The sequence below is a fragment of the Helianthus annuus genome, chromosome 10 (assembly GCF_002127325.2).
Source record: "Helianthus annuus cultivar XRQ/B chromosome 10, HanXRQr2.0-SUNRISE, whole genome shotgun sequence".
Classification (NCBI taxonomy): Eukaryota; Viridiplantae; Streptophyta; class Magnoliopsida; order Asterales; family Asteraceae; genus Helianthus; species Helianthus annuus.
Window position 1 is genome coordinate 19,435,153 of NC_035442.2, and position 21,066 is coordinate 19,456,218.

A 21,066-nucleotide genomic window follows, 5' to 3' on the forward strand; every position below is an offset into this window, starting at 1 on the left:
TCTTTTAAAAAAATCATGTTCCTATAAATAAGGTGACGGTTATGGAAAGTTTTGAATTAATTGAATCAATGATAAATTACTTGTTTACCATTTTGAATTAATTTAGATTGAGGACATATGTCATCTCTACAATATTTCTTAGACTTCTCACACTTTTAACATTCTTTTACAATAACCTTATCCCAACATATTTTCAACTACTACAAACATTAATGTCGGCGGGAATAGTCCTTGCCTTCTATTGGGCTAAATGGGCGGCAAGGGGAATAGTGCCTGACATTCTCCTATTGGCCCAACAAATTTACGACTTTATCCCGCTTTAAAATTACGATTTAGCCATCAGCTCAAAATTATGTTTTTGCCCCCACTTAAAAATAAATTTACGCTTTTGCTCCTAGCTAAATATTTCAATTTTGCCCCCGGTTCAAAATTATGATTTTGCCCCGTTTCAATTTACAGTTTTGACATTAGTTTTTTTCTCTTAAAATTACGATTTTGCCATCAGTTCAAAATTATGTTTTTACCCCCACTTAAAAATAAATTTACGCTTTTGCTCTCAGCTAAAAATTCTAATTTTGCCCTCGGTTCAAAATTACGATTTTGCCCCGTATAAATTTATAGTTTTGCCATTAGTTTTTTTTTCCTCACAGCCAAGTTACGATTTTGCCCTCAACTTAAATTTACATTTTGCCAATCGTTTTTGTTTGTTTTCCTGGTGAAATTACAATTTTGCCCCGAGTTTAAAATTACAGTCATGCCGGCATCTTCCTGGCACTCCCCCATTGGTCCATTTAATTTACGATTTATCCCTGAATTAAAATTATGATTTCGCCCTCAGTTAAAAATTACGTTTTTCCCATCGTTTTAGTTATTTTTAGCAAAACTATAAAGGTTTTTGGTTTTAATTGGTTTACTCGACCGTGTCAAGGAGCTGCCTAACGCTGGCTTATCAGTCCTGAAAAATTACAGTTTTGCCATTAGCCAAAAAATACGATCTTATCATTGTTTTTGTTTTTTTTTTTCTAGCAAAATTATAGTAGTCTTATTTTACTTGATTTAGAATTATTCGATCATTGCCCCGCAACGCGGGCGAAGCATCAACTAGGATTGTATTTAAAGTGCTGATCAAAAAATATATATTTTTTCAAGATGGAGTGTCATAAGAGAATTTCCGGCTTCAAACAATAAAACTTGATATTCCCGTTGACTAACAAAAGTCAAATTTCATACGCAGGATTATCGTTGTTATATTCCTTGTTCCTTGATATTATACTATAGAAAAATAAACAATACCATGTAAATCCATAATCCATTTAGACCATGTACAATGCATGACCTATCCAAGGATTTTTTCTCTACATTATATTAGATTTTATTTCCACATCAACATCATTTACTTTTTGCATTTATTTTTTGTAACTTGAAATTCATAAAAAAGTATATTGTTTATTAAAATTTTATAAAGTTTGTAAACTTTACATGAAGAAACACTGGTTTAAATGACCGGAATCAATTGGACCAGGGTTTTAGTTCTGCATAAAAGGGTTATATCCTCTCATTCGATTCGGGGTTTGGCTAAGCTCCTTCTTCGAATGATAACTGCAAAACGAACAACCGTTAGACTCGTCACGGGGAGAATAGGGGTTCTCTCTGTGACCACCCTCCGGTGTGAGAATAAGTACAGGTTACAATGAAAAAGAAGAAGTAATAGTGAAAGCGAAGTGAGATTGAAGGATGATACCTGAGTTGTCTTATTTATAACCGAATTTGGGCGGGGAAATTTGTTGACGGAGGGAGTAACGGAAAACATTTTCCGTAAGCGGTTATCTTTTTCACCGTTAATCACTAACGTGACTTTTATGCACTCGGATCATGGATATGATAAGCGGCTGGGCAGATGGCACGTGGAAAGTGGGCAAGTGTGGATTCTTCTTCAATTTAGTGTCATCGTCATGACCTTGATGGGTGCTCACTGCTCAGGATGATGCCACGTGGCCATTCGTTTATAACCGAATGGTTTATGCATCATAAGTCTTCCAGAAGACCCTACAGCTGTAACCCGTCATCCTCCTGCCACGTGTTAATTTTGTTGTAACAGAAAGGTTTCTTTCCATTCAAGTTTGGGTGGTCTTTGCGCGGAGATGTTTTCAGCTATCCCGTTGCATGAGTTTGCGCAAGGATGTGCTATTGGCTTTCTCGGCGCGCGGATGTTGAGTACTGTTCTCTTTTGAGTTTTCTTCTTTAGAACTGGTGCGCATCCGCGCATGGTTCTCTTAAAGAAGGTTTATTGTGGTGAAGCTGTGGTATGGTCCTATGCACCTGCGCAAGGTTTTTGGGACCTTACCCCTTCATTACATAACTTCTATCAATCTACGTATTTGAAGTTTATAAATTTTACGATTTCTTAAAACAAACAAGAAGTTTACAAATTCTAACAAATACATACTACTTTTTTTCACAAATTTTATAAATCCTTTGAAAAAACTAAAGGGGTCCGCATTTCACATTTTCCCATCCATAGCACCCGTCTCTATAAACACCATCATCAAAAATGCCTATAGACGTACTCACACAAATACAACGTTCGTAGGTCTCTCGTCTGTTGTCCCGCATACATACATCGCTTGGCCATCCATGGAGGCCCCCATTACCCGTCCCTATAAACACCATCATCCAAAATGCCCATGGACATACTCGCACAAATACGACGTTCGTAGGTCTCTCGTCTGTTGTCCCGCATACATACCCATTACCCGTCCCTATAAACACCATCATCCAAAATGTTCATGGACATACTCGCACAAATACAATGTTCGTAGGTCTATCGTTTGTTGTCCCGCATACATACATAGCTTGGCCATCCATGGAGGCTCCCATCACCCGTCCCTGGAAACACCATCATCAAAAATGCCCATGGACGTACTTGCACAAATACAAAGTTCATAGGCCTCTCGTCTGTTGTCCCGCATACGTACATAGCGTCCTTGGCCATCCATGGAGGGCCCCATTATGAGTGTTTATATAAATGATGAGTCTGTTTTGTGGTTTAGCTGTAACGAATTAAATATGTTATATTTTAAAAATAAGTAATAAAGAAAAATGTTAGAAATTCACCTAAGCACGATGCATTTATGTATGTAAAGACTAACTAAAAATTGTATTTATAAAAAGCACGAAATAGTAACGATAAAGGTTTCTATTCATATAAAATGTAATCATTATTTGTAAAAATGTCATTTTTTTTTATTTATTACAAATTAAATATGTTTGTTTATACTAAAATATTACATCCCAGTTATATTATATTAAAATTCATGATAACGAACTATTAGATTATGTGCAGTGTATGACTCCCATGACCACATCAGCCTATAGAAGCATCAAACACCGTATCAAAGGGGTGCCAAGGGAGCAGTAAGGACTTGAGCGTGAGTAGTGGCAGAGGTATTTGGTGGCCCGGGGTGGTCCTTAGTTCCTTACAGATTTTTCGCTCATAGTGTTAAATTTACAGAATATTCTTTTTTTGTACTGTAAAATATTAGATTTTCTAGAGTACTGCCTTCAGTGATTTTTCGTTTAAGCTCCGTCACTACTAACATAAAACTATGGAAGTAATAACGGGTGTGAAGGGCTTTGGGCATGAATGTACATGTGGATTTTTTTGAGCAAACAGAAACCCTCCAAAAGGAGTGATGTAGGCCATATAAATTATTATCAAATTTAGAAAAACTTTAAAAAGAAAAAATTAGAATATATCTATAATTTCTGAAAAAATCTACTCAAAATGTCCCTACTCACTAAACTTAACACGAACAGCATCTAGAATCAGTTTTATCCCACAAAAGTCAATTTGATTTAATTCTCTTCGACGCGTTTTGCTGCCGAAATTTTACTTTGGTCGGTATCTCTTGGTTCGTTATAATATCAGTCCTGTACCAGCCCTAGACTCTACACTCCACCCCTTCAGGGCGAGTTATATTCTAATAGCTCGTGTGCGTTTATTAACAGGTTTGTGTTCGTGTTTGAAAAAAACTAACACGATAAAATTTCTTATCGTGTTTACTTGTTTCGTAATCGTGTCTTAACATGTCGTGTCTGACACGATATGCCAACCCTAATCAAAACTAGGGGTGCAAACGAGCCGAGCTACTCGCGAGCTACTCGAGCTCGGCTCGAAAAAAAACTCGAACGAGCCGAGCTTAAACGAGCTCGAGCCCGAGCCTAAAAACAAGCTCGTTTAGTAAACGAGCCCGGGCCCGAGCTTCGCTTATCGAGCTCGAGCCGGCTCGCGAGCCTAATCGAGCTTTCTATTTATATATTTTTTTATTAATATATTAAACATATATTTCTATAATAATAATTACCATTTATATAAATATAAAAAATAACTAAATTATAGGGTAGGGATATGGTAAAAAGTGTCTAAAATGTAAGAAGGGTAAGAAGTGTTTTAAACCATTGGATATTTGATCTAATGGTTGAGATCAATAGGGTATAAAATGTAAATTGTGTTTTAATTAGAAGGACCTTATGTAAAAATTGAAGGGCAATAGTGACTTTTCCAACATTTCAAATATGGTAACCGTTTCAAAACCACCCATCAAACTCCTAAAGATCAGCGAATTATATGTAACCGCCATCAATCTCCAAAAAAAATCAGCGAATTTCTTCATACTTTAAAACATTCCCAGATTTTTAAAACGTAATCGCAGATTCAAGTCATGGTGTTTTATCTGGAGACATTGTTGATGGCGTGGTGTTTTATCTGGAGACATTGTTCATGGCGTAGTGTTTTATAAATACAAAACATTCCCAGATTTTAAAACACCAAGACTAGGATTCAAGTCATGGTGTTTTATCTGGAGACCTTGTTCATAGTGTGGTGTTTTAAACATCTATGATTCAAGTCATGGTGTTTTATCAGGAGACATTATTCATGGCGTGGTGTTTTATCTGGAGACATTGTTCATAGCGTGGTGTTTTATCTGGAGACATTGTTCATGGTGTGGTGTTTTATCTGGAGACATTATTCATGCCGTGGTGTTTTATCTGGAGACATTGTTCATGGCGTGGTGTTTTGTCTCCAGATGTTTAAAACACTATGCCATGAACAATGTCACCAGATAAAACACCACGCCATGATTCAAGTCATGGTGTTTTATCTGGAATCCCCAGCAACCTTCTATGAATATAACACCATACAACTTAATAGAACACCAGAATAAAACACTATGATACACATTAACCTGCATCGCTGGACTCCATTGAAATTGATATAAAACACCAGAATCGAAAAAAGGCGCAGACGTTAAACAACTGGAATGGGGATATCGATTTGATAATCCTTTATGTATTTATAATTAATGATGATTGAAAGATACGTATAACACAATCGTATTGTATCTTGCAGGAAATTACAAAATTCGTTCAAATCCCTAAACAATCTCATGGACGGTTATTTTTGGATCAGTTATGTTGAATTTGAATTAAATGACAAAAATGTACAATTACAAAACTACCCTTTTGAATTAATTAAGAGGATGGACACTTGTCATTCCAGGAATATTTCTTACACTTCTTACAAATTAAGCACTTTGTACAGGATCCTAAACCCTAAATTATATGTATAATAATAATTATAATTAATATGAATTAATTAAAAAATACTAAACGAGTCGAGCCCGAGCCGAGCTCGAGCTTGAAAAATTACCTTCGAGCCGAGCTCGAGCTTCAGAAATAAAGCTCGAATCGAGCCGAGCTCGAGCTCGAGCTTTCATATGTTAAACGAGCTCGAGCTCGAGCCTGGTCGAGCTCGGGCTCGGCTCGGCTCGTTTGCACCCCTAATTCAAAACTGAACCATCAAGCCACTAATACCCTCACCCATGACCCACTCAACCCCATTAGTTTGTTTTGTCATTTACCAAACCGTAGTGGGTTTAGTCTTGAATTTCCGCAAAACCAATTGAAATGGAACGTAAACACCCCTAAATTTAGGGTTGTGGATTTCTGACACGATCTGAAAACACGATCCAAACCTAACACAAAATTCATGGGCTTAGGTTTAGTCTAAATGAGTTCAGGTCAACCTGTTCAGGGATTTATATTATATTATATTATATTTGTTTACAATATATTTTATATCATAAATTAAATGGTGTGTATATTTTATGTCATAATTATAACTTAAAAAGAGAAATTAACATAAGATTTTATAATTTAAAGTATTATATGTCTTTGTGTTTTATAAGTAAATTTTAATTTAAATATATTAATTTAAAAAAAATCAGGTTGAACGGGTGTGTTCGAGTTCATGTGTAACGATTTTCGTGTTCGGGTTCGTGGCAGGGTGAACCCGTCAATCCGCAAACACGACTCGTTTAGCACCCAGAGATATAAGGCTTGAATACATTGTTCCAGTTACATTTAAAAAAAGCATGACTAAAATTGTTACCTCTTGTAACAACCATCTAATTTTGAATTTCATATTTTTTTTACACTTTTATTAGCACACACGAAGAAAATTTACAGCACAAAAAGTTCTAAAAAAGAAAAGAAAAGAAAGATTAACAACCAATAGCCAACCTTTAATTTTACATAAAATAACAAAATAATGTGACAAAAACTGTTATGCCACCTAAAATCCAGAGCTTATCCAACCTGCTCTCATATCTCATTTTTTCTTCCTTAATTTCACTTTGCACTTTTGAATATAAATGACAAGATTCCAGTGCCAAATTATAATTCTTGCTTCTATTACAACTCAATGCTTCATTAAGCACAAGTAGACTGTTTCTTCCATTAACATGTGCACCTTCCATGTCACCCAACTGCATGCAGAGCTCCGTCAATTTAAGGGTCGTCTGGACCCCACTAGCCTCGGTTACCTGAAAACAGGTCGGGTTGTTACAACAGGGCTTATGAGTTCAATGATTATGTAAATGGGTCGGGTTGAGTGACCCATCAACACTTTCCTTCTGTTTCTTAAAATTTGATAAATATTGCACAACGATTACAAACTATACTATTATTACCATGGTTGTAAAAATCCTGACTAGGCGTCGATCAATCCCAGATTAATCAAAATTAATCCCGATAAATCCCAATTAATTCCGATTAATCCCCGATTAATCACTAGTCCCCACCCCACCGCCCGACTAGCCAGTGGCGGTTCCAAGAGTTATTTTCTGGGGGTGCGAACGAAGGGTTCAACCAAATTTTCAATGGGTGCAGTCGGGATTTTTACCTCGAAAATACACTAAAAAATTTTTCAAGGGGGGCGCCCGCCACCCAAGCCAAAGCTTGGGTCTGCCCTTGCGACTAGCTATTACTTCAACACTGATTATAACAACAATCATTTTGATTTTTTGAGTAAATATATAGAAGGTTGTAGGACTCATTAGTATTGATGCTACAAATCATTAATAAAATAGTATAGTTAAGATTTGGTGTTTAGTTATAAAATTTTGCTATAAAATCCAAATAAAAACAGAAAATTAGCATTAAACTTTTGTTAATGATATTGGTTCGTTTGGACAAAAATCACATCCAAACTGGTCCAAATGGGCTAAAACCAAATTAACCTGTAGTTTACGGCAGTGGCGGATCTAGAAGAACTTTATAGGGGCAACGTTTCAAGAAAAAGGGGTAACGAAATCGAAAAAAGGTCAATTTTTTCCAAAATTTAAACTACCGTCGGAGCATTAAGGGGCAACGGGGGTTACCCCTTTTCAAGAGGTAGGTCCGCCCCTGGTTTACGGTCAAATGGGTCAGGACAATTTGACCTGTAAACGCTTTCTTCTTCCTTTTCTTTAAATTCCATAAAATACTATAACTAATAATAGTTGTAGTAGTAATAATAATAATAAATGAATAACAAATAATAATAATAATAATAATAATCACTTATTTGTTTGAAATGGTGGAGGTCGTAACTTGTAAGCTTATATTACTTTTGGACTCATTAAATTGCCAATGTAACTAGTTAAATATATAATATAATACAAGTAATTCTTTTTAATTGACCTTTTTAATTAATAACCCGTTGATCCCGACCCAACACACTCATCTAGCAACCTTTATACCTGAAACTTCATGGCGAGAATGCACTCGACCATTTGGCAAGGAAGAATGTCTTCGGCTGGAAGGATGGACCCGAACCGAAGCAAAAAGTCTTTTTCTGTGGGCCAATGTCTTTGACCACCCAATGGGCTCCAGCTAGATAAATTGGCTGCTTTTTTGGCTTTTGTGTTCACCACTATCCAGCTCAGCCTGTTGTTAGACACAGAATGCAACAATCACAAAATTAGATATGCCCAGAATACGGTTATCGGATTATGAAATTTTGTTAATTATAGTATTATACACAACATTTTTGCCGTATAACCTGATCCCATCACGTAGTTCTTGCCAAAGTTTCCCGTCTTTTCTCTCTCTTTCCATGGAGGTTACGAGAGGTAGACCGTCATCTATGGAAAGAGTAACGCCACCTGCACAAAATTGCTGAATTAAGGCCGGCTAGTAATATCACAAACTAATATTTAGAGTAAAGTACACGGACAGTCCTTATGGTTTACCAAAATTTTGGATTTGGTCCCAAACTTTCCAAAAGTACACGGATAGTCCCTGTGGTTTGCACTTTGTAACGCATTTAGTTCCCAACCAACAAATCTAAAGGTTTTAGCATGTCCAAGTTAGGGACTAGATGCGTTACAAATTTCAAACCACACTACCACAGGGACCATCCATGTACCTTTTGAAAAAGTTGGGGACTAAAAGCATTACAGATTGCAAACCACATGGACCATCTGTAAACTTTTGGAAAGCTAGGAACCAAATCCAAAATTTTGGTGAACCACAGGGACCATCTGTGTACTTTACTCTAATATTTAATTTTATTTTTCAGGAATATAATAATTCATTAATTTTGTTTGTAAGTTGTTGGAAACCTATCATAAAATAGATAGCCTGTCATAAAACTAGAGGTGACAAGTTCGACCCGTTTACTTTTGACGGGTCGAATAAAGTTATGTTTTATCGGTACTAAATCGATTATTCAAAAGATTAGTATATTATTGTAAGAATATATTTTTGTAATCGTATTTCAAAACACAAATTGTTTATATAGAATTAAAAATTTGAACATAGGTTTTACGGGTCAATCCATTGCAGCTTGGCCTGTTTTGACTGCTATCAAGCCTATCATAATAACTACATGTTTTGACCTGTTACCGACTTAAACAGGTCAAATGTAGCCTAATCGGTACTCAACTGCTTACGATGTCCTGTATTTAACAGAATCTATCATTATATAATAACAAAATGGTTTTTGTAAATTGTAATAACAATTAATACATTTATTATTTACCAAATACAGAAAGGTGCAAAGAACTGTTACCTGTATGATCATCACCTTGACCCGAAAAGGAAAAAAGATCAATCCGAAACGGGCAATTGGAAAACCAACCGTTAAAACCATTAGCATTCGGTATACCCCATATAACTTTTGAGCAGATTGATTTATCTTTATATCTAACATCCACTATGAACACAAAATCAGAAGGTGAAACATTTTGAGATTCATCAAAATCACCATAATATTCGGCTTCAGTAAGTTCTTCAGGATACTCGGGGTAATCTCTCCATGTAAACTCAGAAACATTCTTGTTTACAATAAGCGGGAAACAATCTGCATAAAACTTTTTAAAACCCCCGATTTGTGATATTAAATTTTTAACATCGTCTCGTTTTGTTGAAGGCCACATTGAAGAACACACATTTTGCCATAATCTTTCTTCCTTTGACATTGAACTAAATGCTGCACATGCACACGACGCACTTGCTAGGGTTGCACCATCTAGCCGTTTCAGTATGTCGTAAAATAGATCAGTGCTTAGTGTAGCCATATTTTCAACGGTCCCCTTCGACATTTTTATAGTTTACCAATCATCTGAAAAAATATACATTTCATTACATTAAAAAATAACCATTTAAAAGCATATTATACCAATAAAAGTAATATGTTTGTTCCACCAAGAGAAAGTTCCACCACAAACTAGGGGTGTAAACTATGTAGCACGGGGACTCCATTTATGTGGCCGTACCCGTCTCGGGTACTTGTCGGGGACGGAAACACCATGGGTACTCGTCGGGGACGTTCCAATGTCGGGGACGTATCTGGTAGAAGTATCCAGCCCGTTTCCATTTATTTTTAGGGTTTTTACCCTTTCAAGTTCCACAACCGGCCATTGAATAAATAGACCTATCATATTCGGCTTCTCTAATCTCTAAACTCTCAAGTCTCATCATCTCTAATTCTCTATCGATTGCCGATCTCTCACTAGATGAACCGGAATTTGAAAATGATTTGATTATTGATAATTAATTACCTTTGGAAGATGTAGTATTTTTGGAATTTGTTTAATGTATTTTTATTTTTTTATATTTTTTATTGCCGTACCCGTATCTTGGGATTTTGAGTTTTGCCGTTCCTCGTTCCCGTATCGTCCCCGTACCCCGATCCCGTACCTGTTCCAGTGCTACTTAGGGTGTAAATGAGCTGAGTCAAGCTTGAGATCGAGCTCGAGCTCGGCTTAATTCGAGCTTCTAGAAGCCAATCTTGAGTAGCTCACGAGTGGCTTAGGTCGTTTACACCCAATTTCAAACTTCAACAAGTGACACTTATGGTAAAGTATTAAAACATCCACCTAAGATGGTACCTAAATGAAATACTCACTGGCTTCAGAACAATCAACATTCAACAAAATTTTAAAAATATTGAAATTGGGTGAAATTCAAAATGATCAAAGCCACAAGCAATGAAATTTTCCCAGAAGATTTGGTCAACACATTAAACCCTCCGAAAAGTATTTGTGGGACCGTAACTCAAAATATCTTACTTTTCAAACAACTTGTCATGTCACCATAGTCCCATAAATGCTAGGGACAATTGTTCAACATGGAGTATCCTTCAAGATATTTCTACTTCTACTATCATAATTTCCATCGCATCATTATAATAATCTTCCTCCAAATGGTTGTAATTATGTCACAGCAGATCATTACTAATCTTTGTTTAATATTAATTGGCATACAAAATTTTTCGGTATCATAATCTAATTTAGGGCTGATAATTCCTGACCTGTTTAAGCCACGGTTAAACCACCAGTTTAATGAAAAGTACACTGTAATTTTATATTTTTTAAAATAACTATAATTAGGAGGCTAGGTTCCGTCATTTCTCCTTCTCCGTACATAAAACATACAACTGTTGTGTTACAGTTACAGTTACAGACATGAGGTATAAAGTAGTTAAACGAGTCGTATTCATGTTTGATACTTGTATTAATCGCGTCGTCTCTGACTTTGGAACAAAACCATGCCCTAAAATTCTTCAAAATCTCATAATTCACCAAATTCCATAAACTAGACCTCTAAAATACAACAATCGCAAGCTCACAACAACAAAATGGATCCAAAACAAGTATAAAATCATGCGAATTGCAGATGAAATCAAATGTAAGGCCTAATTACAACATAACAACAATGAATTCATATAACAATCAGATAACGTAACGTACCTTGAGGAAACGCAGAAATGGAGGTTGATCGGGATGTTGAGGGTGATCTGGTGATGGAATTTTGAAGATTAGTTGGATGGCGAAATTAGGGTTTATGAAATTGGGTTTAATTGGAAATGTGTGCAGAGGGTGAAGGTGTGATTTGTGTTGTTATAATTGACGGAAAAGATGCGTGTGTATATATTACACACACAACGGTTTCTGTTAAGTGGGGTGTGTAATAACTACTAAGCATCTTTGTTGCTGACGTGTCTGTATCATCTTATCAACCTAGTCGCTATTGATTGTAAAAATAATATTAATAATGAATTAATAATATAAAAATAATAAAAAGGCATATTAATATACTTTATGTGAGAAACTAGTGTAAATTCGTTAGCGCGTTTAAACGGCAAACATACATGTATTAGTAAAAAAGGGTTTATTTATACGGTACTAGGTTAGAACCCCGTGTATTACACGGGATGAATAAATGTAATTTTATATATTAAATAATAAAAAAGTTATATCTTTATGAACCTATATATCGAATAATAAAAAGTTATATCTTTAAAAACCATGTGTATTACACAGATTAAATAAATGTAATTTTGTATACTAAATACTAAAAACGTCGTATCTTTAAAAAAAACCTGTGTATAATCGGGTTGAATAAATCTACCAAATAATAAAAAATTACATCCTTAAAAACCTCATATATTACACGTGTTGAATAGATCTAAAAACGTGTTATATCTTTAAAAACCATATGTATTACACGGATTAAATAAATGTAATTTTGTATATTAAATACTAAAAACGTCGTATCTTTAAAAAACCCATGTATAGTCGGGTTGAAAAATCTACCAAATAATTAAAAAAAATTATGTCCTAAACAAATGTAATTTTGTATATTAAGTACTAAAAACGTCGTATCTTTAAAAACCCATGTATAGTCGGGTTGAAAAATCTACCAAATAATAAAAAAAAAAAAACTATATCCTTAAAAACCCCCACGTTTTACACGAGTTGAATAAACATAATTTTGTATACCAAATAATAAAAAAGTTATATTTTTAATAAATTAGGATAACCTTTAATATTAATTTATTATTTATATATTTAATATAAGATAAGTAGATAAGAGAGGTATTTGTTTTAAAAATATATTAAATTAACAATTTAGATTTGAGGATAATATTTTATTAAAGTATGATTAGATTTAATATTAATTTATTATTTATTTATTTAGATAAATATAGATTTGAGGATAACTTCAATAAATGACACGTGTCCAAAAGTTGATTTGTTTTATTATAGTTAGATTAGATACATAAAGATAAAAATATGCTTATTCGATTTTTGCTAATAGTAATAACCATATAATATACTAATTTGTTCGTTAATAGACCCTTTTTCTTGACATTAATTTTTTTAATTTAATTTGTAAATCTTTTACAATTTTTAGTAAAAAATATTTTGTTATCTTTTTTTATTGTATTAGATTAGATTTTAGATTTGATTAAATATTATTAATAATAAAAATTTGTATTAATTTAGATTAAATATTATTATTATTAGTATTATTAATAATTTTAATCAATTAAATGAGAGAATGACAAGTGTCCCAAAACAAGTTTCTTTTATTATATAGTATAGATTATTGTTAGTTATATAAAGAGTAAATTACAAGTTTTATTATTTATGTTAACGATATTATTATTAGAAAAAATGGGTTTGTTTATAATGATACTATTGTTAGTTATATAAAAAGGGTTCTTTATATAAAGAATACGGGTGGCACCAGTTTGTCTTGTATGAGAGTCGAGGTTTTACCGATTATGCCATTGTCGTGCCTTTGGGCGGGTGGAGGTCGGGTTTCCGCGCATCTGGGAGAGCCAAGGGGCTGGCGGCGGTCGAGTAGTCGACCTTGGCCACAGCGCCCGGTGTCACAATGGTAGGCACGTTGTTCCTTGCCGTTAAAAAAACGTTCTTTTTCAGGCGGTGTCCTTTGATGCTAAAGTTGATAAGTTTTGTATCTAGCGTTTCAAAATTATGCAAATTATATCCTTTAGCCATAACCTAGATGGATTTTTTGGTTAAGTATTGTCATGTGTCTTGCACATGAGGGTATTCTTGTCATTTCACATTTTCAATGACTATTTTATAAATAACTGTTATTCAAAGGCTATTTGTAGAAAAAAACTAAAAATTTAAAAGAAATATAAATTCTCTCTCTGTCACACGCCTTTCTGCGACGGAAGCACGAGGTGTGATCGTGAAAGGTTCTCATTGCATACGAAAGGTAAACATACTACATGCTCGTAAAAATAACTTCAAATACCATACATTTCATAATTTGAAAACATAAGTTAGCGTTTACATCGCGAGATAGCATAAAACATTGTCTTAAAAGTTTACAACTTTATTTAACCATAACATAGACGACATCCACAAGTATGAGTAGGACCGCGCGCACATCCACTTAGTTACCTGAAATACATGTGAGTTTTGGAAAAACGTCAACATAATGTTGGTGTGAATTCATGCAATGATTGTTTTGAATGTTTAAATACTTAAATGAAAACATAGTATGAAACTTGTAGAATGTATGAATGTTTGAAAGTAACTTGTAAAACGCATCTGTAATGGAGTACTATGACTGTTTGAATATGTGAGATCGCTAGTGGTTTGCAAGGCCACTAACATATGTCACGACATAGGAAGTCACCAACCCTAGGCATTTTTGTCAACTTTGACTGAGACACAGAAGCACTCATTGGTAGAAGTAGGCCAAGAGTGGGGTTGCCTGAAACCCATTAGATCTAACCTTTTGTTCCGCGGTCTGAATGTATACGTTGATTAATGGTGCTTATGGTACACTATTCGAGACATGGTCTAGAATGTTTCGCTTGAATGTTTTCGTACCCATCATAACACATGTAAACATTGTAAAATTTGTAACACGTATTTCACCCCCGAAGTGTAAAACAAAAACAGTTTAAAGAAAAGGGGGAGCATGAACTCACAACTTTGCGTTCCTTGCGTCGTAAACTTCACCGGATTTGCTTATAGTGCGTCGTGACCTAAACGTGTTTTATTATCGTTAGTCACTAGACTTGTATCGTATAAGCACAAGTCACTATCTTTTGTATATGTATTGTTGTGTTAAAATATTTTATATTTTTAACTATGTATCTTACTTATATTATTTTCTCAAAAATTAATATAAGTATTTTGTATTTTGCACCCGAGTTATGTATCTTGTATGTTGTATGTGTATTTTTGTGTTTTTACTTCTCAAGAGTATTTAGTGTATTTTCAAGTCCTAATACACTAGCAGTATAATACATACTACATACACTTAGCACAAAGTTTGGTGATCAAATAATATATATATATATATATATATATATATATATATTTTTCTCAAAAATATACATACTTAATGTCAAATTTTTAGCCTTGACGAAATCATCGTTTCTTAACTCAAAAATTGGAGAAACCTTGGTAAATACCTTGGTATACATTTTTAGGGAATAAGTTTCTCAAAAATTACATATTTTTCTAAGTGTCAAAGTTTATAAAAATTTTGACAGAGTTTCCCCTAAAAATGGAGGTTTCCCATGTTTTCAAAACATGTGTTTATTTTCTTTTTAAAATCATCATCAATCAATTTCAACAACAATCATCAACAACATACACTAGTTTCTCTATTGCATGAACTTGAAAATTTATAAAAATGTGTAGTAACTTACTAGGGTATTTAGTAAGTCTTGTTACCCTTTAAAGTGTGATTGCTTCTCTAAAAACTTCATTTTTAAAGAATATGATTCTTTACAACTTATGTTCATGTTTTCTAAAAATACTTCTTCTTGTATTTTTCTTGTTACACACGTGTATCCTTACTTTATTAACCACAAAAAATAAGGTTTATTTGTTTAAGAACCAAGTTTAAGTGAAACTTGTATTTTTAACTTGGTTCTTTTGAAAAACCACTCATGGGTATTTAGATCTACATGTTTATCATCTTACTTTGATCTTTATTTTTAGGAAAACATAGTGTTCTTTCAAGTTCATGATCTTTTTGTGGATGATTCATAATCTTTAACATGTTCACCCTCTCATCTTGCTAGATTATGTTTTTAATCATGATCTAGCAAGATTATATGAGAATCTTCATCATTTCTACACACAAACAATAACCAACAAGTATATCAACACTAAAACTACATGATTTCTTTATATTTAGAGCTTATGTCCAAGTTTACTTCTTATGATTCATAGTGTTCTTCATGATTAACATTATGATTCTTCTTTTAACCACTTAAATAAGATGTAAAATGGAGTGTATGATGTTCTTACCACTAGCTCAAGGCTAGGGATGTTCAAGAGGAGAAAACGAGTGGATAAAAGCAAACGGTTGAGGTTCTTCAACTTCCGAAAGCTCCCGGCTTCTTTGTGCCCCTTCCAACACCCTTGTGTGTTAAGAGAATGGATGAAGCAAGATCGAATGATGGTGGTAGTGTGGTGGATGGTTTCGGCCGATGGTAAGGGAAAGGAGGAGAGAAAATGATGTTGGTGATATGAAGATGTAAATGAAAAGCTTAGACTCATGGTTAAACTTATAATGTGCCAATACAAGTTTGTCTAGTGTGTATTATGTCTCAAAAGGTTAGACAATATCACATTAATTAATCAAATAAAATCATGGTGGGAGCCACCTTATAACCGTATGGTTGGGGGGGGGGGTTTGGTTAGGGGTTAACTAGATAGTTAGATCATAAGGTTAAAAACCAAGTATCTAGTTAGTTATATAAGCTACTAGATATTTTAGTGGGTGATAAAGTGTCTGGGGATCGTAACTAGCTTAGAAATGATGAAACAATGCTTCTAGCAATATTTTTTTTTGTTCCGGGTAATATCCGGTTATTTGGTTAAATACCGGTTCGTTAAAGTGTTAAATTGCACCGTATAGTGTCTTTTATGTACCCTTTTGTAACCCTTTCAATTCCCGACACTTAGGGAAGTATTCTGGATGATAAAACGAAATTTTTGCATGATATTTATATGTTTAAAAGCTGATTTGAGCTGAATTTAATAAAATTCTGCACTTAAAGTGCGTTTCGGGTGCTTTTTAGTGCTTATTTTAGCTTCCGGACTGTCTATATGTTAACCCTTGTATGTACTCTTGGGTTTTAATGTATTCTTGTCGTTGGGCCTACACATGGGCCCTAATTCTAATGTCTGACTGCTTTCTGCAGTTCTGTTGACACATTGTGTCTTACCGGTGAGTTTACTAGTATTTCTGACTCAACGCTCTTGTTAATGCATAAAGCAATATTTGGCAGTATAAAACGTGCATGAATTCACTTGTATTGCATGTAATCAGACAATGTTGACATTTAAGCACATAATTGCAGTCATTAGATAATAATTAAAGTGTACGGAAATTATCGGTTTGGTGCCAGTTGTCTCACTCTCTTCTCTCTTCTCTCTTCCCTCTCTCTAAACACACACAATCTCTCTTTATATCCGGAGTTTTACATCCGTCCGCCCACCACATCACCGCTTGCCTCTGGCGACCAAGAATGACGTACACCATCACCACCTGCCACCAGTCCACTAGAAACCCTTTCTCTCAGAACCAAATCTTAGACTCTGAGAGTTCGCCTGAGATGTGCCGGAAAGTTGGAACGACCGATACACAGTTGTTAAAAAATTAAAATTCTTTCATATCAATTTAATATTATACACATCAAAATATCAAATGTCAATCATCATTTTTAATGTTTCTCAATTTGTTTTCATATTTAGTTGCTCATTGGACTTAGTGTTTATGAAGTCTTTAAAGCTAGTTCTTATATTTAATCTATTGAATCAATAAAGAACCATTGATTGTCCCACCGAAGATGGGGGAATGGTGGAGGCGCTTAGTGTCGGAGATCCACGTGTCGACAAAAGAGGGAGTCTGGTGGAAAAATGTGACGTCGGGGTGGGCGCTGCTGATCGGTTGGTGTTGATGGTGGTGGTGGCTGATGGTAATAGGGATGGGTTATGATGGTGATGATGGGGAGAAAGAGATGAGAGAGTTAAAGGTGTGGTTTTGTTTTTGTTTTATAATTATAATAGAAATTCTAACTTAAATTTGTAACTTTTGTGTTTGTTTTATTTATTAAAATTAGAACATAAGTAATTACAAAAATTGTCTTTGACACATAAAGGACTAAAGTACCCTTGTGTAATCATATTTAATCTAAAAATCTAACTGACTTAGGGCTAAAAGCATTCGCATTAAAGACTTCATCTTTATCTATATATTTTAATTTAAAAGTATATTTTTCTCTAAATTTTGTTAATTTACATAAAATTTTGTTTTAGTTGTTTAGTTGCAGAGACAAAACGGGGGTTGAATGAGAAATTAGAGGAATGGCGAGTAGCTTTAGAGGACAAGGGTTTAAAGATCAGTCGGTCTAAGACAGAGTACCTCTACTGTGATTTCAGTGATGCAGGGGGTGTCGAAGACACTCAAATCACCATTGAAGGTCAGGTGGTTCCGGAAACAACTAAGTTCAAGTATTTAGGATCGTTTGTACAAAGAGACGGGAAGTTAGATAGTGATGTAGCTCACCACATTCAGGCTGGCTGGTGTAGGTGGAAAGCAGCCACGGGGATATGGTGCGACTCGAGGTTCCCAACTAAATTAAAGACCTGCAATGCTATATGGGACAGACTGTTGGGCCATTAAGAAATCACAAGCACACAAGATGGAGGTAGCAGGGATGAGGATGTTGAAGTGGATATGTGGTCACCTAAGGTTAGACCGAATAAGAAATGAGGTTGTTAGAGAAAGGTTAGGGGTGTCCAGAATATCAGATAAGATTAAGGAAGGGAGATTGAGATGGTTTGGGCATGTGAAGAGGAGGCAAGCAACGACGCCAGTTAGGGTAGTGGAAACCATTACTGTAGATGGTAGGAGGGGTAGAGCCGTAGAGGTAGACCCAAATTGACATGAGACGAGCGGATTAGGCAGGATTTGACATGAGTTCGTGGAGATGTAGGATTAAAGTTAAGGAGTTTTAGGGGTTAGGTAAGATGTGGTTAGGTGTTGTCAAAGAGGGTATAGATTTGCCTACACTTTAGATGGTCTTGGAGGGTGATTGTCTTATGATATGTATATGGATATATGTATGTTTCTCTATGATGATATTTTACATTCACTCTACTATTTTTTGCTTTTACCACTGCTTTTGTCTCAGGTAGTTAGTACTCTTTTAGTGCTTGTTGTTATAAAGTTGGGGGTCTCTCTGGAAGCAGCCTCTCTATCCTCAACGACAGGTGTAAGGTTTGCCTACATCCCACCCTCCACAGACCCTGCCATTAGCTTTGCTAATTGTGGGATTTACCGGGTATGGTTGTTGTTGTTGTTTGTTGCCTCTATCTCTACTTCTTTATTACTCACAAACACTTATTTTATTATTATTTTCTCTAACCTACACACTCACAATAATAATTTAGAGAGTTAATGTCACACCCCCAAAATACCACATGCGGAAACCCCCGCGAGGCGTGTGACGTACCAGGATTCAAGCCACCAATCACATTGAACTCATAAATATATTTAAACAAAACTTTCATTCATTAACATAAAGTGTTACAAACGTTGCAAATCGTTCATTGTATACAGCGGAAGCATAACTCATTTGTTAACTGTTTCGTAAACCATGTGTACATAAACCATTAAGCTTGTATTGAGATTCCATGTATCTCGACCCATGACCACTCCAGCATCCCAGACAGCAAGTCCCAATGATATAAACCTACAAACTTGCAAGCATGCAGACAAGTGTGTCAGACGACGCTGGTGAGTTCAAAGTTTTGTTAACGTGTTTGGTTACCAGATATGAGTATAAAATGATTCAATGATTTGATGTTGTAATAACTCGTTTACCGTTGATGGCTTAAAGTTTGTTTGCCCAAACCCCATTGCCTCTATCAAAGCAAGGGTCAAGACTGGGATCATTAGTTCACTCCCGACCTCCCCGGTGCGGTGTGAGGTTGCCAAGCCTAAATAGCGCTATTAACTAATATCTCGTTGCCTCCCCGGCAACAATCGGTAGATGGGACTTGATTGATAGATATGCGAGTATTAACAAACATCCCAATAACCCAGCATTCCTCCCCGGAACGTTTACCAGATGTCCCTCCCCGGGACGCATGCTTGGAAAAAGAGCAGTGAACTCACCTTAGATTGCTCGGTAAGATTAGTTACTTGTTTACATTTACAGTTGGTCAACCAAATCCTAACATAGTTACCAATGGTAATCAGATTATATGCAAATAATTCATGTATTCCACATTCACATTACACAAACAGCGGACACATAACCACACATCATTATACAAGTTGTAACAAGAGGTCACATATCACATTGATCCTTGACAGTAGGTACAATCATACAGGTCTCGTGTAATCAACGACTTTTTTAAACATCATTTCATAAACAATATAGCAGACCTCGTATAAATTTAAGGAACAGATAAATATGGATTTTATGGTATATTTACCCAAAAAATTATCACAAAAGTACTTTTTTGTATTTTAAGTTAGCTTACAATTGTTCATTAAAAACTCTGTATATGGGTTGTTTCATGATAGATCTCTATCGTATAAGGATGATACATCCTCACCCACCATCATCAATTGTGCTACAAAGACCATTTATTAGTTGTTTCTCGGTGCCTAATCATCCAAATTTATTACATCTATCATTGTTCTTGTTGTTGTATTTTAGTCCCTGTGGTTTAGGCCATTTTGACTATTTAGTCTAAAGGTTTCATTTTTCGTTTGTGGGTCCAAAAGGTTTCACCATTGCCATTTTAATCCACTGGGTTAACTTCATCCATTTTTGCCCTTCTAGTTAACAGAATTACATATAAAATGACTGAATTGTCCTTCTTGTTAATAGAAAAATGGATGAAGTTAACCTAGTGGACTAAAATGGCAACGGTGATACCTTTTTGGACCCACAGGCGAAAAATGAAACCTTTGGATTAAACTGGCAAAATGACCCAAACCACAGAGACTAAAATAGCATTTAACTCTTGTTGTTGTGTTGTTGTTGTTGTGTGAGACTCACGCAAGAAAATGAATACATTGTATGGCTTATGGTAGAAAAACACATATAATCTTTGATTGAAACTTATAGTTGAATTAATACTGAAAACAACAAAACATACACATAAACATGCATTTCAACCTTAGAATCTTAAATTATTCACTATGTGGTTTAAGAGACTCAGATTTATCATATTTTTAAGTTAGATTTTTTAGGAAGTTAATTATATGACCCAAAGGGTAACAACCAACTACACATACTTAATGTCAAAACCACTAAGTTTATGACGTGTATGTTTGAATATGCATCTCAATTAAGAGAGATTTTTTGTTGATAAGGAACAATCCGCCTATTAAATAATCAACACGTTTTGGGCTTAATGTAAGGGAAAT

General features: G+C 34.9%; 1 protein-coding gene across 1 annotated transcript; it reads right to left on the reverse strand.

Annotated features, from left to right (window-relative positions):
* Positions 1–6,468: 6,468 nt before the first annotated feature.
* Positions 6,469–11,760, reverse strand: LOC110884129 (probable F-box protein At2g36090). The gene is made up of 5 exons (XM_022131807.2): positions 11,577–11,760; positions 9,395–9,946; positions 8,384–8,486; positions 8,082–8,268; positions 6,469–6,884 (listed from the first exon to the last, which is right to left on the reverse strand). Exons 2-5 carry the CDS (start codon positions 9,924–9,926, stop codon positions 6,591–6,593), a joined length of 1,116 nt encoding a protein of 371 aa, XP_021987499.1. The 5' UTR covers positions 9,927–9,946; positions 11,577–11,760; the 3' UTR covers positions 6,469–6,590.
* Positions 11,761–21,066: the final 9,306 nt, after the last annotated feature.